This window comes from Polypterus senegalus, chromosome 16 (assembly GCF_016835505.1).
Source record: "Polypterus senegalus isolate Bchr_013 chromosome 16, ASM1683550v1, whole genome shotgun sequence".
Taxonomy (NCBI): Eukaryota; Metazoa; Chordata; class Cladistia; order Polypteriformes; family Polypteridae; genus Polypterus; species Polypterus senegalus.
This window is the reverse complement of record NC_053169.1, coordinates 2,509,475-2,529,095: the sequence shown is the minus strand read 5'-3', so window position 1 is coordinate 2,529,095 and position 19,621 is coordinate 2,509,475. Positions and strand designations below refer to the sequence as shown.

At 41.2% G+C, this 19,621-nt stretch overlaps 1 protein-coding gene across 2 annotated transcripts in view; it reads right to left on the bottom strand.

Moving 5' to 3' along the window:
* The window catches only part of samd12 (sterile alpha motif domain containing 12), a 170,941-nt gene that overhangs the window by 130,890 nt on the left and 20,430 nt on the right, over window positions 1-19,621 (bottom strand). For both annotated transcript variants that reach the window (XM_039737897.1, XM_039737898.1), the window contains exon 2: window positions 2,440-2,618. In XM_039737897.1, coding sequence (XP_039593831.1) covers window positions 2,440-2,618 — 179 coding nt within the window. The remainder of the gene's footprint in view (window positions 1-2,439; window positions 2,619-19,621) is intronic.

The window sequence follows — 19,621 nt, the reverse complement described above, 5'->3', positions numbered from 1 at the left end:
ATTTAAATGAAATTGTGGTTTCAGGTCTTGGACTTGTTTATTACAGTATTATATTCCCAATATCAGTTGTGTTACATCAAGAGTTTTGTCTCTGGCTTGTACAAATTTTTGGTTTTTGTAATTCTTGCTATTTTTCACATAGTATTTTTATGTATTTTAGGTTATGATAGTTTATTATATAATATTTAGGTAGCATCTCATTAAATGCTCATTCATTCATTGTACTTTATAGGTGGAGCCCCCAGTAGGCGAAGCCACCATTAAATCATTGCTGCTGGCTCCTCCCCCTGCTATCCATCTTTCCTTGTTGTAAAGCCTGCCTGTTCTTAGAGCTTAGAAAAAATAATAAATCAGGTGGGAGTGGGTGGGTTGGTTGGGTTACTTTGTTATGTTAAGTCCGTTTATTCCTGTCAATTTGTTTTTGCTCAATAAAAACTTGATCACAAAAAAATAAATAAATAAAAAGGGTGACAAACGGCAAACAGGCTTATGGCCTGAACAAACTGAAAAGTGGGGCAAAGGCCTTAAAATGTCAAAATGTCTTCAAATGAAGACAGGAAAAACTGTAAAAAAAAAAAAAAATCATACATTGTTCATCCATTTTCTCACCAGCCAAACAAAAACTATATTATATAGTTCTATTATATAGTGCCTTTCATATATATCTTTCTATTATATAGTCCCTTTCATATCTATCTATCTTTCTATTATATAGTGCCTTTCATATCTATCTATTATATAGTGCCTTTCATATCTATCTATCTATCTATTATATAGTGCCTTTCATATCTATCTATCAAGTAATGCCTTTCATATCTATCTTTCTATTATATAGTGCCTTTCATATCTATCTATCTTTCTATTATATAGTGCCTTTCATATCTATGTATCAAGTAATGCCTTTCATATCTATCTTTCTATTATATAGTGCCTTTCATATCTATCTATCTTTCTATTATATAGTGCCTTTCATATCTATCTATCTTTCTATTATATAGTGCCTTTCATATCTATCAAGTAATGCCTTTCATATCTATCTTTCTATTATATAGTGCCTTTCATATCTATCTATCTTTCTATTATATAGTGCCTTTCATATCTATCTATCAAGTAATGCCTTTCATATCTATCTTTCTATTATATAGTGCCTTTCATATCTATCTATCTATCTATTATATAGTGCCTTTCATATCTATCTATCAAGTAATGCCTTTCATATCTATCTTTCTATTATATAGTGCCTTTCATATCTATCTATCTTTCTATTATATAGTGCCTTTCATATCTATGTATCTATCATATAGTGCTGTTCACAAACAGCAATGCCTTTCACACACATCTGTCTATATAAACCTATACATGTTTTCATATCTATCACTTATATAGTGTCTTTCATATCTATCTATCTATCTCTCTACATTATGGTGCCTTTCACAAATATCAATGCCTTTCGTATCTGTCTGTCTATCTATCTTTCATTACCATATAGCGCCTTTTCTTACCTATCTATTGTAACAAACACTCAGTGCAGCTTCTTCACTGGGTTTATCTGTTGAATTAAAACTTTATTCCACCTGCACTTTTTATAATATGACTCATCAGTAGAAAACAAGCAACTTCAAAAATCCCATTTTAGAAGAGTATTAAAGAGTTTCGATTGCCTGCCGCTGCTGAAATGAAGAAGCGACTGCAGAGTCCTGCATGTCACCGCAGTGCTTTTGTCATAAAGAGCCGCGGATATTGTAAGGTACGGCAGCTCTAATAATAGCCCGACACCCGAGCTGTGCTCTCAAGCAGGTTTGATTATTTTTGTTTCCATCATGACGTACGGATTTGCAAATGGCCTCCAGCACCAGTTTGTCATGCTCAGAGAGACGGAACAGAGTCGGGTAAAATTAGATCCATTAGATCTGCAGGCACTTTTAAGCAAAATCCGACCTTTAATCTCCTCGCTTTGTGACTCATAAATGATGCCGCCTTCTAAAAGCTGTCAGTGTTTCTTCACGTTGAGACGGCTATTAAATATGAACTTCGGAATTTTGACAAAATTTCATAAATGGATAAAGACGCTGAATTGTAAATGGCACGGTGATTGACGGCCGTCTTGTTGGCGGTGCACACCTCAAACTCAAAGCTGTTGATTGCTGACTTTGTCTGTAGACGTGGCAGCTTCCTCACTTTGAAGGTTTAGTTTAGAACTAGGAGGACGGGCCATTTTGACAGGTACAGTGGTCTCACTCCTCCAGTGACCTGGGCTCAAGTCCCATTAAACAGTCAATGTTTTCCCAGTGTCTATTTAAAATATGAATCAAAAATCTGACAGTGTCTCTTTTTTGGTTACTAAGCTTTGTGGTGTTGTACTCTATTATTAAAAAGAGAGATCATAGACGTGTGTGTATATACTGTCCATAGACTATTCGTTTCAACACAAATGCTTACCCTTGTGGTTTCCCCCTCTGAGTTCAGTTGCTTAGGGCTTGCTTTAGATTCTGGAATTCTCTCGTTGTTTGTCTCTTTTCCGGCCGGACTCTCCGCCGACTCGGCCCTGGGATGCAGCGTGATATCTTCGGTGCATTCTACGTGTTCAACGCCATTCTGACTCAGTGGACAGTGGACAGCTTCAAAGACAACAAAAAAAAGAAGGAGAACATGAAGCGTCACACCTTCATTATCGATTACCCCACTTGACCGGTTTGGTCGATTAACTGTGTGGTGATTAAACACAAGCAGGGATGACCAAACCTGCCCAAAAACACTTTGGCCAATACAAACTATAAACATTTTAATTCATTCATTTCATTGAAGTAATAATTTATTTGAATAAGGAATTCAGTATACACTGTCACAAAAGCACAACGTGACGTGAAAAGGTTCGGGGCAGCCACCCATATATTATATCCTGGCTGTGAAGAGGTCCGTTTCCAAGAGTTCTTTACTCATGCGAGTCCAAAACAGAACTGAACTGCTGCCTTAAGATGGCAGCTTTTAAAGGCAAGTGGAGGAAGTGATGTCATCAGGGTCGAAACCAGAAGTGACATCATTGGCAGCGGCGGAACTGGGCGGGATTTCCCAAGAATGGTCTGTAAGGGATTGAGAGAGACAATTGGTGCACCTCACCGCCCCCTGGTCAGGCATGGAATGACTATTATTCAGGCCCTTTAGTTGTCTAATAATCGCACGTGTGTGACAACACCAATCATATTCCTCTACTCAAAAGACAAAATTCAAAGCAAAGAAAAGACCAAAAAGAACACAAATAGATAATCAAAACCTTGTAACTAAAGTACAAAATCCAAAAATTGAAACACAGTTAACAAGCAAAGATATGAGAGGTCGCACCTCCATTACCAATCACCCTACCTGTTGGCGTGACTGATGTCATTGATAATTAAAGTGCGGCCATTTAACGCCTACGGGGTGAGGGCCAAAACCAGAAGAATCCAAAATCTTCATTTAAAAAATTAAAAAAATAAATAAATAAATACAAAAATGCACAAAGAGGAGCTGAAAAACAGTCATAAGGCCAAATATCCACAAAACGGAATCACCCAAGAAAAGCAATATGGCGTCACAGAGAAACATGAAATCTACTCTCTAGATGTAAAGTCCTAGGCCTAAAAGTGCAACAATTTTATTGGGCGTTTTTATGTCACATTTTAAATCGGGCTTATTTTAAAACCTACATACATGTGTTTGGTATCATTCTTTTCAGATTTTATTGATCTTTAATGTGATGTTGTTAGATTTTCAGGTTCCTATTCTATTTTTAAATTATAAATTAAAATATCAAGAAAGTCATGCTTTTTATTTTTGACTAGCAGAAAACCCGCGCTTCGCAGCGGAGAAGTAGTGTGTTAAAGAAGTAATGAAAAAGAAAAGGAAACATTTTGAAAATAATGTAAGATGATTGTTAAAGTAATTGTTTTGTCATTGATATGAGTGTTGTTGTCATATCTCTCTCTCTCTATCTATATCTATACATATACTGTATACATATATATAGATAGATATATATATATATATATATATATATAGATAGATAGATAGATAGATAGATAGATAGATAGATATATAGATATATAGATAGATAGATAGATAGATAGATAGATAGATATATATATATATATATATATATATATATATATATATATAGAGAGAGAGAGAGAGAGAGAGAGAGAGAGAGAGAAGAAAAGAAAAGGAAACATTTTAATAATAACGTAACATGATTGACAATGTAATTGTTTTGTCACTGTTATGAGTGCTGCTGGCATATATATATATACATATACATATACACACATGACCAAGGATGTTGGTTTTTATCAGGACCCTCACAAGCCCAGACACTCAGACTCCAGCGTCCCGATCAGAGCCTCCATTGGCTCTGCAAAGATCACAGCATCGTCAGCAAAGTCAAGATCCGTAACTCTTTCTTCACCAACAGATGTCCCTCGGCCGCTGGACCCCATGACTCTGCCCACCACCCAGTCCATACAAGCAATGAACAGAGTAGGAGCAGAACACACCACACTGACGGACCCCAGAATCAAGTGGGACAAACTCTGCACAGCGTTCACAGTACCAGTGTACAGGTCGGCCACGATATCCAGCAACCTCGAGGGGATCCTGTGAACCATCAGGATGTCCCACAGGGCAGCTCGAACACTTTATGAAAATTGACAAAGGTTGCAAAGAAACTCTGCCGATATTCATGTTTGCGCACCATGAGGACCCTCAGTGCCAGGATGCGGTCGATGGTAGACCTCTTAGGTGTAAAACCAGACGTGATCACGGTTCCTATTGAGTACGACCCTAGCAAGGACCTTACCCAGCAATGACAGCAGTGTTATCCCCCAGTAGATGCCGCAATCCAGGCGATCACCCTTCCCTTTCCAGAGAGGGACGACAAGTCCCGTTTTCCAGTCAGTTGGGATGATGCAAAGATTTCTTGTAATGCCAGGACGACAGCCTTACCACCAGGCTGGAGAAGTTCCCCCCGGATACCACAGATCCCTGCAGCCTGTCCCTGCTGGTTCACCACCTGTTCGATCTTAGTGAGACTGGGGGGTTCACAGCTCATTGGAGGATCAGCCTCAAGAACCGTAGACCCCGAGATATCCAACGTCCCTGCCGGAGGATCAGCTCTGAACAACTGCTCAAAGTAGCCAGCCCAGCGGGTCACCACTGCAGTGTCATCCGTAAGGACCTTACGGGTCCCGCTAGGATAGGCTACAGAGAAAATCGAGGCATAAAACTGGACAACTCCGAATAGAGTTTGAATCTGCTTAATAAAGCAAGTGCATCATTACCAACTGTACTAATTAACAGGAACTGAAAACCTTGACAGTTACAGAGCGCACTGCCCAAAAAATGCCTGCAAAAGACACGAGGAGTGCTAAACACATCACAGCACTTCCTCTGCATTTCCCCTTTTATCAGGATAAACAGAAATAACCTTTGTGGGCACTAGATGGCACTCATGAGCTGCATTCTGGCAAATCTTCTTGAAATGCCATGAAATCCTCCACCATGTGAAGCGTTAATCAAATATTTCTGGAAACATCGATTGTTTTTAGGTAAAGTTTACATAACAACAACTTCACAGATGGCAATTCATCCTGCAAGGGATAACCAAATACCACGAGCAACATTCTGACGGGGGAATAAAAGTAGAAAGCAGGCTGAGGTACGAGTGACTGAGAGCCACTGAGTCATCAGGCTTAAGAAACAGGACAAGGATGAAGAAACTCGCAGAGCGGCCACACGTCTCGCTGCACAAGCATGGAAGAGCTTTTCTTGTTTGAACGTATTCTTGCACTCACCCACACATCATCTGCATCTACTTTTCCAAAGTGCAGTGGGCTTTTTTTTTTTTAAGAAACGCCCTGGGAGACCCCCAGACCTGCAGGTTTTCATTCTGCGTGGCGCTCTCACTCTTAAATGGTCATAATGTTTAGCCATCTGACCTCCAAGCGTTTTAAGATATTCATAAATAAATACATTGAAATGTTGGCATGTCTTTCGCTGTTTTCTTTTCTATTTACTCTTTCCTGTAGTGTTTGCTCCCTCAATTGTATCCAAATGCTGAGCAGCGCAGACGCAAACAACCCTGAATGGTAAAAGGACCCCAACAGGGCTGCCCATTGCGACCGCAGAGTGTGAAAATGCCAGCTAAACATACTGGCGTGTCAAACAGTCAGGTGCTGCTGCCTCGGGTTTGTCAGTAAACCCACCCAGGATGGGGTCCCGTTTAACACCCACTGATCCCTGGATTGGATTGAGCCCCCCCAAAAACCTGAACAGGTGAATGGTTACTCTCTGGTCTCAGCGCTGTCTGATTTATGAAGTGCCAGTGCCATACATGCCTGTGCCCTCTCCACCCGTCACCCACCCCAGGCTCACGTCTCATTTTTCACTCTGAGGGTATAAACAAGTCAAGAGCACTTCCGGAAGGAGGTGGGCTACACACGTCTCCTTTCGCCTGATGTGGGAAGGAAGTCATCAATGTCACATCCTCGGGGCCATTTCAGGTTTCTTGTGGTAGCCTAACAGACGCTTCGGGTTTGGGGATTTTCAGAGAACGAGTGCAACCATCCGAAGGGCTGATTTACAGCACCAGGGTGAATGTGAAGTCCCCTCGCCAGAAAATCATTCATCAGAGGGGCCACACACAGTAACATGGTCAAACCAGCTTAAACAAGTTGAGGGGTCGCAGGGTGACAGCACTAGGCGTGACCTTCCATTACATTAGGTGGGTCTCAAAATGTTTGGCTACATGAAGCTGCATACGAGACATTTCTAAAAACGGACAGGGGATAAGACTTGAAATGCTGAGGCTTTGCCTTCCTTTTCCATAACACAAGTGAGATCAGCTCCCATATGGGGGACTTAGGTGGAGGTGGCACCTGGGCATCAGTCTGAATACTGGGGGTGAAACCCACAGAAATGGCTGCTCAAAAAGACAGCCTAAAGGGGTCCAGGCTCTCGGGGTCTGTCCATCTCACTCCCTCACTCTCACTCATTTTACAGGTAATTTTTAAAAATCAACAAGAAAACCCTTTAATGGCGCTAATGAACATCAAAAAAAAATCACCGTGGCCTGCCACTGGATGGCACAATCAATTTTTGAAAGGGCAGCAAAGTGCACGTCAAAAAAATCCAGAAGGTCATCAAGCACTCGGAGTGGACTTGTTAAAGGTCAGTAAGGCACATGCAGAAAAAAAAAAAAAAGGAGAAAACCGTCTGCAATCCAATCGAGTCGGCAGCCATCCTCACCCTCATGAACTAGTGGACAGGGTGTTCACGGATTGTCAGGGATACCCACGCAGGCTGGTGCCCACGTCTCACTGCACGCAGAGTGTGTCATGAAGATGGAGCTCCAAGTCAGCAATTAAGGAAACAACGAGCAGCTCTCACTTGACGTTTGTGGCAGCTCCAGCAGAAAGAACTCCTGCAAGTGCTCTCCTTGATTTCAAGAATCATTTAAGATTCACATCATCCTCAACTCGTGACACCTTCTTTGGCATATCATACTGGGAAGTCCACTAGAGACAGCAACACATGTCATGGCACAGGAAAAATCCTCAAGGACGTTTGGTAAGTACTTGACTTAACAGTCCCCCACCAGCAGGTGGCAGTAAGCGACTTCAAGGGCACATAGGGGTCCTGCTTACAAGAATGGCCCTCTCTGTTCACAATATTTATACAAATTCAAGACTTGTGGTCCACCCAGATTTGGGAATATGCTGACAGCACCCCCTCCTGTCCACAATCTGTTTATATATATCAAATAATACTCTTTGTCTGTTTCTACCCTTATTGGATAGGAAGGTAGGTAGGTAGGTAGGCAACCACCCAAAAAAATCAGATTGTGACTCAGACCCAAGTATATATATTTATACTGTGTATATATTGCTAATGGAGTCTCAAATGAGGCACATTACCTGTATTACCATCAGTTACAGCACTACGGTCATGTGGCACAATTCCCCCAGGAGTGATCCGTCTCGCAGGACCCTTATTGTTGAGAACCCCAAGCGGCTGCACCAGGCCAAGGGGATGCCAACCAAGTTCCTGAGCTGTCTTGTCATGCAGTGGCAAAACGCTGTACCAGTGCATGCTCCCCAACCTAACCAGATAGATAGATAGATAGATAGATAGATAGATAGATAGATAGATAGATAGATAGATAGATAGATAGATAGATAGATAGATAGATAGATAGAGTGAAAGGCAATAGATAGATAGATAGATAGATAGATAGATAGATGAAATGCACTATATAATTGATAGATAGATAGATAGATCTATCAATTATATAGTGCATTTCAACCATCTATATCTATCTATTGTGGCAGACGGCCGGAGCCCTTGCCCGACTGACAGCTATATAGTGAAAGGACTGGAGGAGAGAGCATATACACGGCATTACCTCCTCCGGCGCACTAGATGGCAGCCCCCTTGAACTACAGTGGTGCCTCGGACTCCCATGGGGCTCCATGGGAGTGTGAGTTTGTAGCCGCCCTATTGTGTTTGATGTGTGCCACCAGTTGGTGCTGCAGTTACTGCCAAGTCATTGGTCGCAGTACTTCTGCCACACACGGACGTACTACAGAAAGGTTATGGACCACCTGGTGCTCTATAAAGGAGCCGCTGCCGCTACTCCGCGAGCCAGAGACAGGAGGTGGAGGACAAAGCTAGCCGGGCGGATTGAAAGAGAAACAGACAGAGAGAGCGCGAGAGAAAAAGAAGGAAGAAAGACTTTGGTGTGTGCCGTGTGTGTATATTTGGAACTGTGCTGTGCAGGTGGGAAACAGGGAAGGTGTTTCTCAAGGGAAAAAAATAAATAAATAAAAACGTGTGTGCTGAACTTCTCTTTTTCTTTCTTTCTTTCTTTTTTTGCACCACCGCCTGCCGCCAGTTGGCCTTTGCCCTTAACTCAAATTCTTGTCTTCAAATTCCGCCTCTAAATGATCCCTCTGCAAGTGTAAATATGGGGGGTTCCGTCCTCCATTACACCTGGCCTCACCTCAACTGTCAACTGGGAAAAGTGGATTAGCGATGACCAATCACAAGAAAACACCACAACCTGAAGGAATTTAATGACATCAATTTAGACTTTAAAAAAGGAGAGGAATAAAAAAAATAGTATGTGGTCCACCACTGAAAAAAGACGACTAAAAATGCATTATAGCGCCTAACCAGACTGAACGTTTCTACATTCTTTAAAGTTGACTTACGGGGTGTGCGCTTGTGACGAGCGTGTGGATGATTATTATTATTGTTAATTTAGCCTACGCATTTTTTCCCAGAAGATTTACAAGGGTGCAATTACTCCACGGCAAAGCATTACACAGATAAACTCTAATAAAAGAAACTTCTCTTCAGTTTTGCACATTAACTCAGCTTGGTAGTAATTACAGTCCTGCAATGTCGACATTCATAAAACATTGACGGTTAAAACATCAGTTAAGAAGGCAAGTGAACAAAGAAATGACACGGGAACACAACGGCGAGGAGGCCGCTGACAAAATAGGTCACGGGCAGCAGCAGGCAGACGTTCTGAGCGGAGATAGATATGGCGGATTTTACATTTCTGGTTCATTCGATCAGACAGAATTACAAAGTGAAATGAAGAAAACGCAACGGCTGGAGTTACACACAATAGTATCGACAATACTTCAAACTGAAGGACTTCTCATTGATGGACAGTAAGTAGACATGAAATTATATATATGAAAGGCACTATATAAATCAATAGATCGATCCTAATTTAAGTATAGATAGATAGATAGATAGATATGAAAGGCACTATATAAGATAGATAGATAGATAGATAGATAGATAGATAGATAGATAGATAGATAGAGGCACTATATGATAGATAGATAGATAGATAGATAGATAGATAGATAGATAGATAGATAGATAGATATGAAAGGCACTATATAAGATAGATAGATAGAGAGATAGATAGATGAAGATAGATGCACTATATAGATAGATAGATAGATAGATAGATAGATAGATATGAAGGCACTATATAAGATAGATAGATAGATAGATAGATAGATATAAGAGGCACTATATAAGATAGATAGATAGATAGATAGATAGATAGATATGAAAGGCACTATATAAGATAGATAGATAGATAGATAGATAGATAGATAGATAGATAGATAGATGCACTATATGATAGATAGATAGATAGATAGATAGATAGATAGATAGATATGAAAGGCACTATATATGATAGATAGATAGATAGATAGATAGATAGATAGATAGATAGATAGATAGATATGAAGGCACTATATAAGATAGATAGATAGATAGATAGATAGATATATGAAGATAGATAGATAGATAGATAGATAGATAGATAGATATGAAAGGCACTATATAAGATAGATAGATAGATAGATAGATAGATAGATAGATAGATGAAATGCACTATATAATTGATAGATAGATAGATAGATCTATCAATTATATAGTGCATTTCAACCATCTATATCTATCTATTGTGGCAGACGGCCGGAGCCCTTGCCCGACTGACAGCTATATAGTGAAAGGACTGGAGGAGAGAGCATATACACGGCATTACCTCCTCCGGCGCACTAGATGGCAGCCCCCTTGAACTACAGTGGTGCCTCGGACTCCCATGGGGCTCCATGGGAGTGTGAGTTTGTAGCCGCCCTATTGTGTTTGATGTGTGCCACCAGTTGGTGCTGCAGTTACTGCCAAGTCATTGGTCGCAGTACTTCTGCCACACACGGACGTACTACAGAAAGGTTATGGACCACCTGGTGCTCTATAAAAGGAGCCCGCTGCCGCTACTCCGCGAGCCAGAGACAGGAGGTGGAGGACAAAGCTAGCCGGGCGGATTGAAAGAGAAACAGACAGAGAGAGCGCGAGAGAAAAAGAAGGAAGAAAGACTTTGGTGTGTGCCGTGTGTGTATATTTGGAACTGTGCTGTGCAGGTGGGAAACAGGGAAGGTGTTTCTCAAGGGAAAAAAATAAATAAATAAAAACGTGTGTGCTGAACTTCTCTTTTTCTTTCTTTCTTTCTTTTTTTGCACCACCGCCTGCCGCCAGTTGGCCTTTGCCCTTAACTCAAATTCTTGTCTTCAAATTCCGCCTCTAAATGATCCCTCTGCAAGTGTAAATATGGGGGGTTCCGTCCTCCATTACACCTGGCCTCACCTCAACTGTCAACTGGGAAAAGTGGATTAACGATGACCAATCACAAGAAAACACCACAACCTGAAGGAATTTAATGACATCAATTTAGACTTTAAAAAAGGAGAGGAATAAAAAAAATAGTATGTGGTCCACCACTGAAAAAAGACGACTAAAATGCATTATAGCGCCTAACCAGACTGAACGTTTCTACATTCTTTAAAGTTGACTTACGGGGTGTGCGCTTGTGACGAGCGTGTGGATGATTATTATTATTGTTAATTTAGCCTACGCATTTTTTCCCAGAAGATTTACAAGGGTGCAATTACTCCACGGCAAAGCATTACACAGATAAACTCTAATAAAAGAAACTTCTCTTCAGTTTTGCACATTAACTCAGCTTGGTAGTAATTACAGTCCTGCAATGTCGACATTCATAAAACATTGACGGTTAAAACATCAGTTAAGAAGGCAAGTGAACAAAGAAATGACACGGGAACACAACGGCGAGGAGGCCGCTGACAAAATAGGTCACGGGCAGCAGCAGGCAGACGTTCTGAGCGGAGATAGATATGGCGGATTTTACATTTCTGGTTCATTCGATCAGACAGAATTACAAAGTGAAATGAAGAAAACGCAACGGCTGGAGTTACACACAATAGTATCGACAATACTTCAAACTGAAGGACTTCTCATTGATGGACAGTAAGTAGACATGAAATTATATATATGAAAGGCACTATATAAATCAATAGATCGATCCTAATTTAAGTATAGATAGATAGATAGATAGATAGAGATAGAGGCACTATATGATAGATAGATAGATAGATAGATAGATAGATAGATAGATAGATAGATATGAAAGGCACTATATAAGATAGATAGATAGATAGATAGATAGATAGATAGATAGATAGATAGATAGATATGAAAGGCACTATATAAGATAGATAGATAGATAGATAGAGGCACTATATAAGATAGATAGATAGATAGATAGATAGATAGATATGAAAGGCACTATATAAGATAGATAGATAGATAGATAGATAGATAGATAGATAGATAGATAGATAGATAGATAGATAGATACTATATAAGATAGATAGATAGATAGATAGATAGATAGATATGAAAGGCACTATATAAGATAGATAGATAGATAGATAGATAGATAGATAGATAGATAGATAGATAGGCACTATATAAGATAGATAGATAGATAGATAGATAGATAGATAGATATATGATAGATAGATAGATAGATAGATAGATAGATAGATATAGAAAGGATAGATAGATAGATAGATATGAAAGGCACTATATAAGATAGATAGATAGATAGATAGATAGATAGATAGATAGATAGATAGATAGATAGATAGATAGATAAAGTGATCAGACCTTGGACGGCCATCTTTCCTCACCCTCTCTTGAAAGCTACCTGCATCTGGGACACCATGGAGCAGCTCAGTCCCTGATGTTTGACCACATTGGCACAAGATGCCCCTGCTTGCTGTATGCCAGTGACCCTTTTGATTGCTTCTGATGACCATGGAAACATTCTGGATGGCACAGAGCAGGTGTTAAAGGTGACCTGACTAAGTTTTGTTCCACATGGACCTTGCTGAGTAAAAGTGAGCTTGATGAGCTTTCACATGATGGCTTAGTAAGATAAAAGTTTGGGCTGAACATCAGAAGGATGCCAGTTCAGTGCCCGCCATCAAATCACTATTTGACTCTAAGTCACTTAACCAAATTCTGCTCCAGCTGCACAAAATAAATATTATACAATACATATATAATTCAATTTTTTTAATCGAAATTGAAACTATTTTTTTTTTTGTTTTACAAAGGTTCCATTAAATTCATTTAACAGACAGGATCTTACAAATGGCTATTACTGCTTGAAATGTCTGATTTATAATTTATTACTCCCATCCTGTATTTCCGCTCCAGTTGCTCGCCGTCCCCGTGCTGAACCCTCTCGGCTCATCGTTGATTGGCCCATCAAAATGCTTGACGTCCTGGTGCTCCTGTGCATCTGTTAACGGGTATAAAACAGCTTGAATGGACTACACATCCGTGGGATGCCAGTTCAATTCCGGCCACTGACTATGTCTGTAAGAAGTCACTTAAAAATACCTAAGGAAACAGCAGGGGCCGCAGCTGACTTTAGGAGGGCAGTGGGGTGTAGGGGTCAAGGTGCTGCACCACGCATTAGAAGGACGCAGGTTCAGCCCTGGCCACCACCTAACTGCATGACCCTCAAGTCCCTCGACCTGCCAGGGCGTCTCTTAACATCTGAGCCACAGACGGGTCAGCTTTCTTGTCAAGTGGACTCATTCTTGTTTAAGTGCAACACAAACACACAAGCAGTGGTCTGCTCGGACTCAGACAGTGCAGAGTCTCGGAGTTTCTCTGATTCCCCTCTGTGCTCGATCTCGGCACGCTTCGGATGCTCAGATCTGGGTCAAGACTTTATTATTTTTTTATAATATTTCACCTAATGAGTCTAACATGAGGGAGAGCTTCAAATGCGGCCGGGTGGCGTTATGAAAGTAAAAAGCTTGAAATTACCATTCCATGTCATTTCACTACAATGAATATTTATAGTTGCTAAAATAAGAGCGTGACGGAGACGGAGAGCTCACAGTCCTCCACTCAGAAACTGCTGCAATAAAAATAGCCGACTGGCTGCTCCACTAAATCGATCCTGAAGGCTGTCGTTTTCAATCGCCATTACGCTCACAATGGACCTGGAGAGCAAATTTCAAAGCACACAGGGCAGCCTCCTTCTCAGTGGAGAGTCCGAGGGGTGAAGCTCAGCCCAGCAGCATCAAGTGCATGGCAGGACACATCGCCTCTGTGGGGCACGTCAGCACTCACCGTAACTTCACATGACAGCATGGGGAGGTGAAGGGGCTGGAGACAAATCGGGCGGCATCGGGAGAAATGAAACAGTTAAAAATATCACAGCTTGAGCCCCTTTACTCCCTGTAAATAAGACTGTTATATAGTGCCTTCCTGTCTATCTCTATATTTTATACGGCCTTTCCTATTTATCGGTGTATTATAGAGTGTCTTTCTTATCTATATGCTGTATCTATTTATTATACAGTGCCTTTCCCGTCTATCCAAGAATTTTACAATGGATTTCCAGTCTGTCAATTATATAGTGCCTTTCCTGTCCATTTTATGGTGCCTTTTGTATTTCTCAATGTATTTTACAGCCTTACCCTGTCTATTATAAAGTGCTTTATTATCTATCAATTTATAGTACCTTTCCCGTCTATCAATATTTTTAAAGTGCCTTTCCTGTATACAGTATCAAACAATCTGATTCATGGTGCCTTTCCAGTCTACCTTTTTATAGCGCATGTCCTACTTATCTAGGATTGATATAGCGCCTTTCCTGTCTAGCTACCAATTTTACAGTGCCTTTCCAGTCCACTGATTCTATGGTTCTTTTCCTGTCTATCTATATTTTTATAGTGCCTGTCTTGTTTATCTGACAGTCTGTCTATTTAATGGTGCCTTTCCAGTCTGTTGATTGTATAGTTGGTCTTTCTGTCTATTCATATTTTTTATAGTGCCTTTCCCGTATATCTAACAATGTGTCTCTTTTATAGTGCCTTTGTGGTCTATCCATTTTATAGAACATTTCCTATTTGTCCATTTAATTTATAGTGCCTTTCTTACCTTTCCTATCTATCTATTAAATGGCACTCCCTGGCTGGCTGTCAGTAAACGCCACTCCCGTCTACCTATTATATCCTTTCTATCTATATTTTTATAATGCCTTCCCAGCTATCATTTTATGGTGCCTTTCCTGCACTTCTCCCAACTTATCTAATCTATACTGCTTCTGCCCGTTTACTGATTTCTTTAAGAAATTCTGTCTATTAACCCAGTTACTTTGTAGTGCCTTTGCCGTCTGTGAATCTATCCTATGTATCCATTTCCATACACAACATTTCTGATACAATCGGTTCCATTTCTTCTGGTTTTCCAATTGGAGCCCAAGCAGGTCAAGTGACTCACTCAGGGTCACACAGTGTTGTCAGCAGCGGGATCTGAACCCACAATCTCAGGGTTTGAAGTCCAACGCCTTCACCACTACATCACACTGCCTGCCTATTTCAAGTGCCTTTCATCATATAGCGCCTTTCCTGTCTGCCTATCTATTTAATGGTGCCTTTTCCATTTGTCTCTCTATTATATAGTAAGTACACCTTTCTTGTCTTTGGTCTCAATTTTATGGTGTCATTCCTGAAAATCTGTTATATAATTCTTAAATAAAAATATTTGCACATTCATAGAACATAAAAAGGAAAACAAACAAAATGACCAATATATCAAAACCCTCAGGTCAGGTCAGGTCAGGGTGGGGGGCCTGCCCTGGTACAGCACGTTGCCACACCCGAAACGTGCCAACGAAACAGCTTGGGATCTCGGTTTGCAACCCCCCAGGCCAGACATGTGGTCCAATCCCACCTTCCAGAAATGATCCTCTATCTGCCATAGCCAAGTGTTATGTGGGCGTCCCCTTGGCCTGGTCCAGACACTCGGGTCCTCGACAATGAGAGTCCTGCGAGCCAGACCACCCTCAGGTAAATCGCACCACATGGCCGTAGTGCCGTAACTGACGCTCCTTCGCCATGCAGATCACGTGCCTCATTCGGGAGTCCACAAGCAACACGAAGTCAAACCAGCGGCACCCAAGGATTCATCCGAAGAGACATGGGAGTCCAGTCTTCGTCTCAGGTCCCTGGAGAGCGTCCATGTCTCACAACCATACAGCAAGACAGGAAGCACCAGGACTCTAAAGACTTGGACCTTTGTCCTTTTGTAGAGATATCGGGAGTGCCACACACCCCTTTACCGCGACCTCAAAACCCTAATGAAAAGAAAATTGTCCTGAGCCCGGGATGTGCGCCTCCATATTGAAATTGCGCTAAACTGAAAGGTGACACTTGTCTGTGATTATGAAGCCCTATTTTATCGTCTGGGCTGCTAGGAAAACAAGTGGCCAGGAGTCTGGAGCAGAATGAAACCAGCAAACGCGCTGCATGTGACGCATCCCTGCTGTCACCTCCCGGTGCGTCTGGAGGCTCTGGCCTCTCACCGTCCTCCCTCCACACCTTTTCTTTCGTGCTGTCATGTAAACGGATTCATTTTGGATATTTTTTTTAGCACATCCTCCCAGAATACACACATTGCCAGGCCTCGTACAATCCTCCTAACGCAGTGCCATCAGAAAGACCTGCACACTTCAAGGAGCATTTAAAGAAAAGCATATCGAGATTGGTCACTCAGTTTTTTTTTTTTTTTATAACTAAACTGAACCACAACCATTGGTGCAATTTAGTCAAAAAAAAAAAATAAGAATAACTGGATGAACTTCAGCCCCATCTTCTGGACATTTTCATGTATTACAATGGGTCAGGCTTCAAAACAACATTATAGCACTTATAAGGCATGTGCACAGTCCGGTGAAATCCTTACTTCATGTGTTTACTACCATGTCACCACTCTACAGTGCCACAATGTCACACCAATTAAATTTAAAGAGGAATTGTGACAAAAACGGGCCATTCAGCCCAACGTGAAGTGATGGCTCTGCTGTCACATTCGGTGACATTTGCACCGGTGTCTGCACTGCTCATCGCTAACTGTCACTATCTGCATACAATTCATAAGGAAGACTCCACAGAAATGTGATGAACTGAAATAAAAATATCAAAACGTTTTAAAATTACAAAAAAGAAAACACGTTTTTGTATTTCTTATAAATGCGAATATCATACTAGAGTACCTTCTTGAATGCAGAATAAGGAAAGAATACGAGGCCAACTAAACAATCAGATTGATGGGACCCACTGGTTCATGAAACTGGTTGGATTGAACCTGGGAATTCCTGCTCTAGAGACGGAGCACAAGAGGGCGCCGTCACTTTGAAAAACCTCCAAAAACGTGGAGTCAAGGTGAGGCCATCAGCACTAAACTCAGTGCCACCATGCTGCTCGCCAGCATTTTACAGTCCCATTGATCACTGACACCATTGACAGAGGAACAAAATAATGTTGGCTTTTATCTCTTGTATGATAAAATGGGAAAAAAAAATAAATAAATGTTGCTTTTGTTTTTAAGCTTTTCACGGGGTCACGGAACAGAATCTTTGAGCCGCATTAAGAATTCAAATGCCCTTATGATGCGACATTTTATGAAAAGACGAGTCACCCCTTTCTAAATGAGCTTTTTCTCCTTTGTGTGTCGTCGCCTGCATTGTAAGAGGATGTTATTGAGGACAAGCTCATTACGACCGACTTGTCACATTAAACGAGCGCTTCTTGAGGGTGAGAACGTTAGGGAAAGATAAAGACGGGAAAAAAAAAAATCAACGGATTCTGTACAATGTAACAAGTGCATCACCTGCAGTCGACGGGTGTTATGTAAGAACAGGTTACAGGGCTACGACATGCTCCGAGGGGGACACAGGGCCAGAAGTGGTTCGGTTCCAAGGATTTCTCCAGAAACGTCCCCTTTCTGGGCTATGGAGTTTGCTGGGCACAGGGACAGATGTGGCTCCAAAGATTGTTCCAGAAATATGCCCTGGCTGGGTTACTGAGTGTGGAACTGGGGCGAGTGCCTGATGGTAAGGGTGGGATTCACCATTCAATGTCATTACGATTCATGATTCTTCTTCTTGTTTTTCTTATTTTAAGAACCAAACCTTTTAAGTTAACATCAATGGTGAATTCACATACACGTTTTTGCTGAATTTGAATTGAACGTAGATCGCACAGAGCTACATAAATAATGGAAGATTCCGTTTACACCCTATAAGTTTGTTTTTGCTTCATTTTATTGAATTTATTAAAAGCAAGTAACATTCCATGCAAGCACGTCAAACTTGATAAAACTAAATACAAATCGGTCCCTCCACCCATGAGAGGCAGAGTAAGGCCAACAGCCCAAGTAAAACTTTAAGAGTAGAGACAAAGGGGGAGACAATCCTCTCCCCACCCGCAATATAAATGCTTATTCCAAAATGTTATTTTGAAAAGGTTTTGCACAGACCCTCTTAGTGAGAATTCGATTTTTTTTTTCAATTTCAGATAATATATAACATCAGTTACCCACTGACTTAACAGAGGTGGGCTACGATTCTTTCAGTTAACCAAGACAAGTCTACGTGCCAATAGTGAAGTAAAAGCAATCACAGTTTGTTTGTCCTTCTCCACTTTAAGCCCCTCTGACAGCCCACCAGACACAGCTGTTAGTGGATTAGGAGAGACTGCGACACCGCGGCTGTCTGATGGGCACTTAATTAAAGATTTTGGTCCAGAATGATGTTAATCTGATGCAGGCCCAAAACATTATGGCCTATTGAGGCTGGAGCTCGATTGCAACGTTCGCAGGTTGGTATGAGCTAACATCTTAATGGAATGTTCTTAATGTTAAGCCAGAGTACACCTCCGGTGTGACAGCAGAAAGATCTCAGATTAACAAAGCAATACTCAAACTATTTCAATCATTAATTCTGTTTATTTGTACATGTTAGAAATGAACACAGATCAGGGTCACAATGCAAGCTTCGTCTCAGGTGGTTATGGTTGGCTTTGGTTGTTACAGTCTTTGGCTTCTTACACCATGCAAGATTCTTGGCAGAGTCCGACTGAGTGTCCTTCTCTACTGTCAGGGGTAATGAGTAGCTCTTGGCGTCTTTTAGACCGTGTAGCCCTTTCAACGGTAGCCATTCAGGATACGAAAGCACGACAGGAATAGTCGCTTCCAGCTTTTACTCAGGTATTCTGAAGTTGAGCCCTTTCAGCGGAAGTCATCTGAAGACGGGTCGACATGTAAGTGAATCCCGGCAGGCACAAGACGCCAGTGCCGAGATATTCTTGCTTTGTATTGGAGCTTTTATCTGCGCGGAGTGAATGCCGAATACGTTAGTTTTGCAGGACGTGTGTGTGACTGAAGGCTGAGGGTTTAGGGATTCCCAGTATTACCTTGTCCACCGATACAAAAACAAGTGCCTTTCCTGAGTAAGAAGACAGCTAGAATGAAACATAAAGGAATATTCTGGCCACTATGTAGGTACAGTATGTTAGTGGACAGGAAACTTTAAGAAATGTAATGTAGCCTTAACTCTTTGAGGGCTAATTATTTTTTCCCCGTTTTGGCCCAAGGCTGAATATTTTTTTCCCCAAACAGCTCAGTCTTCTGAAAAGCACACAAAGCAATGGTTTCATGCATAAAATATTTCTGAATGATAAATGTCACTGTGTTTTATGTTCCATGAGCCTCTACACAATGTCAAGTCACACATATATCACATAGCATAGTCCTGCAAGATATGGTAACGGTCCAAGCAGCCAATGGCGTGCATTGCCACATTACACTGCCTGCAGTATGCGTTACACTG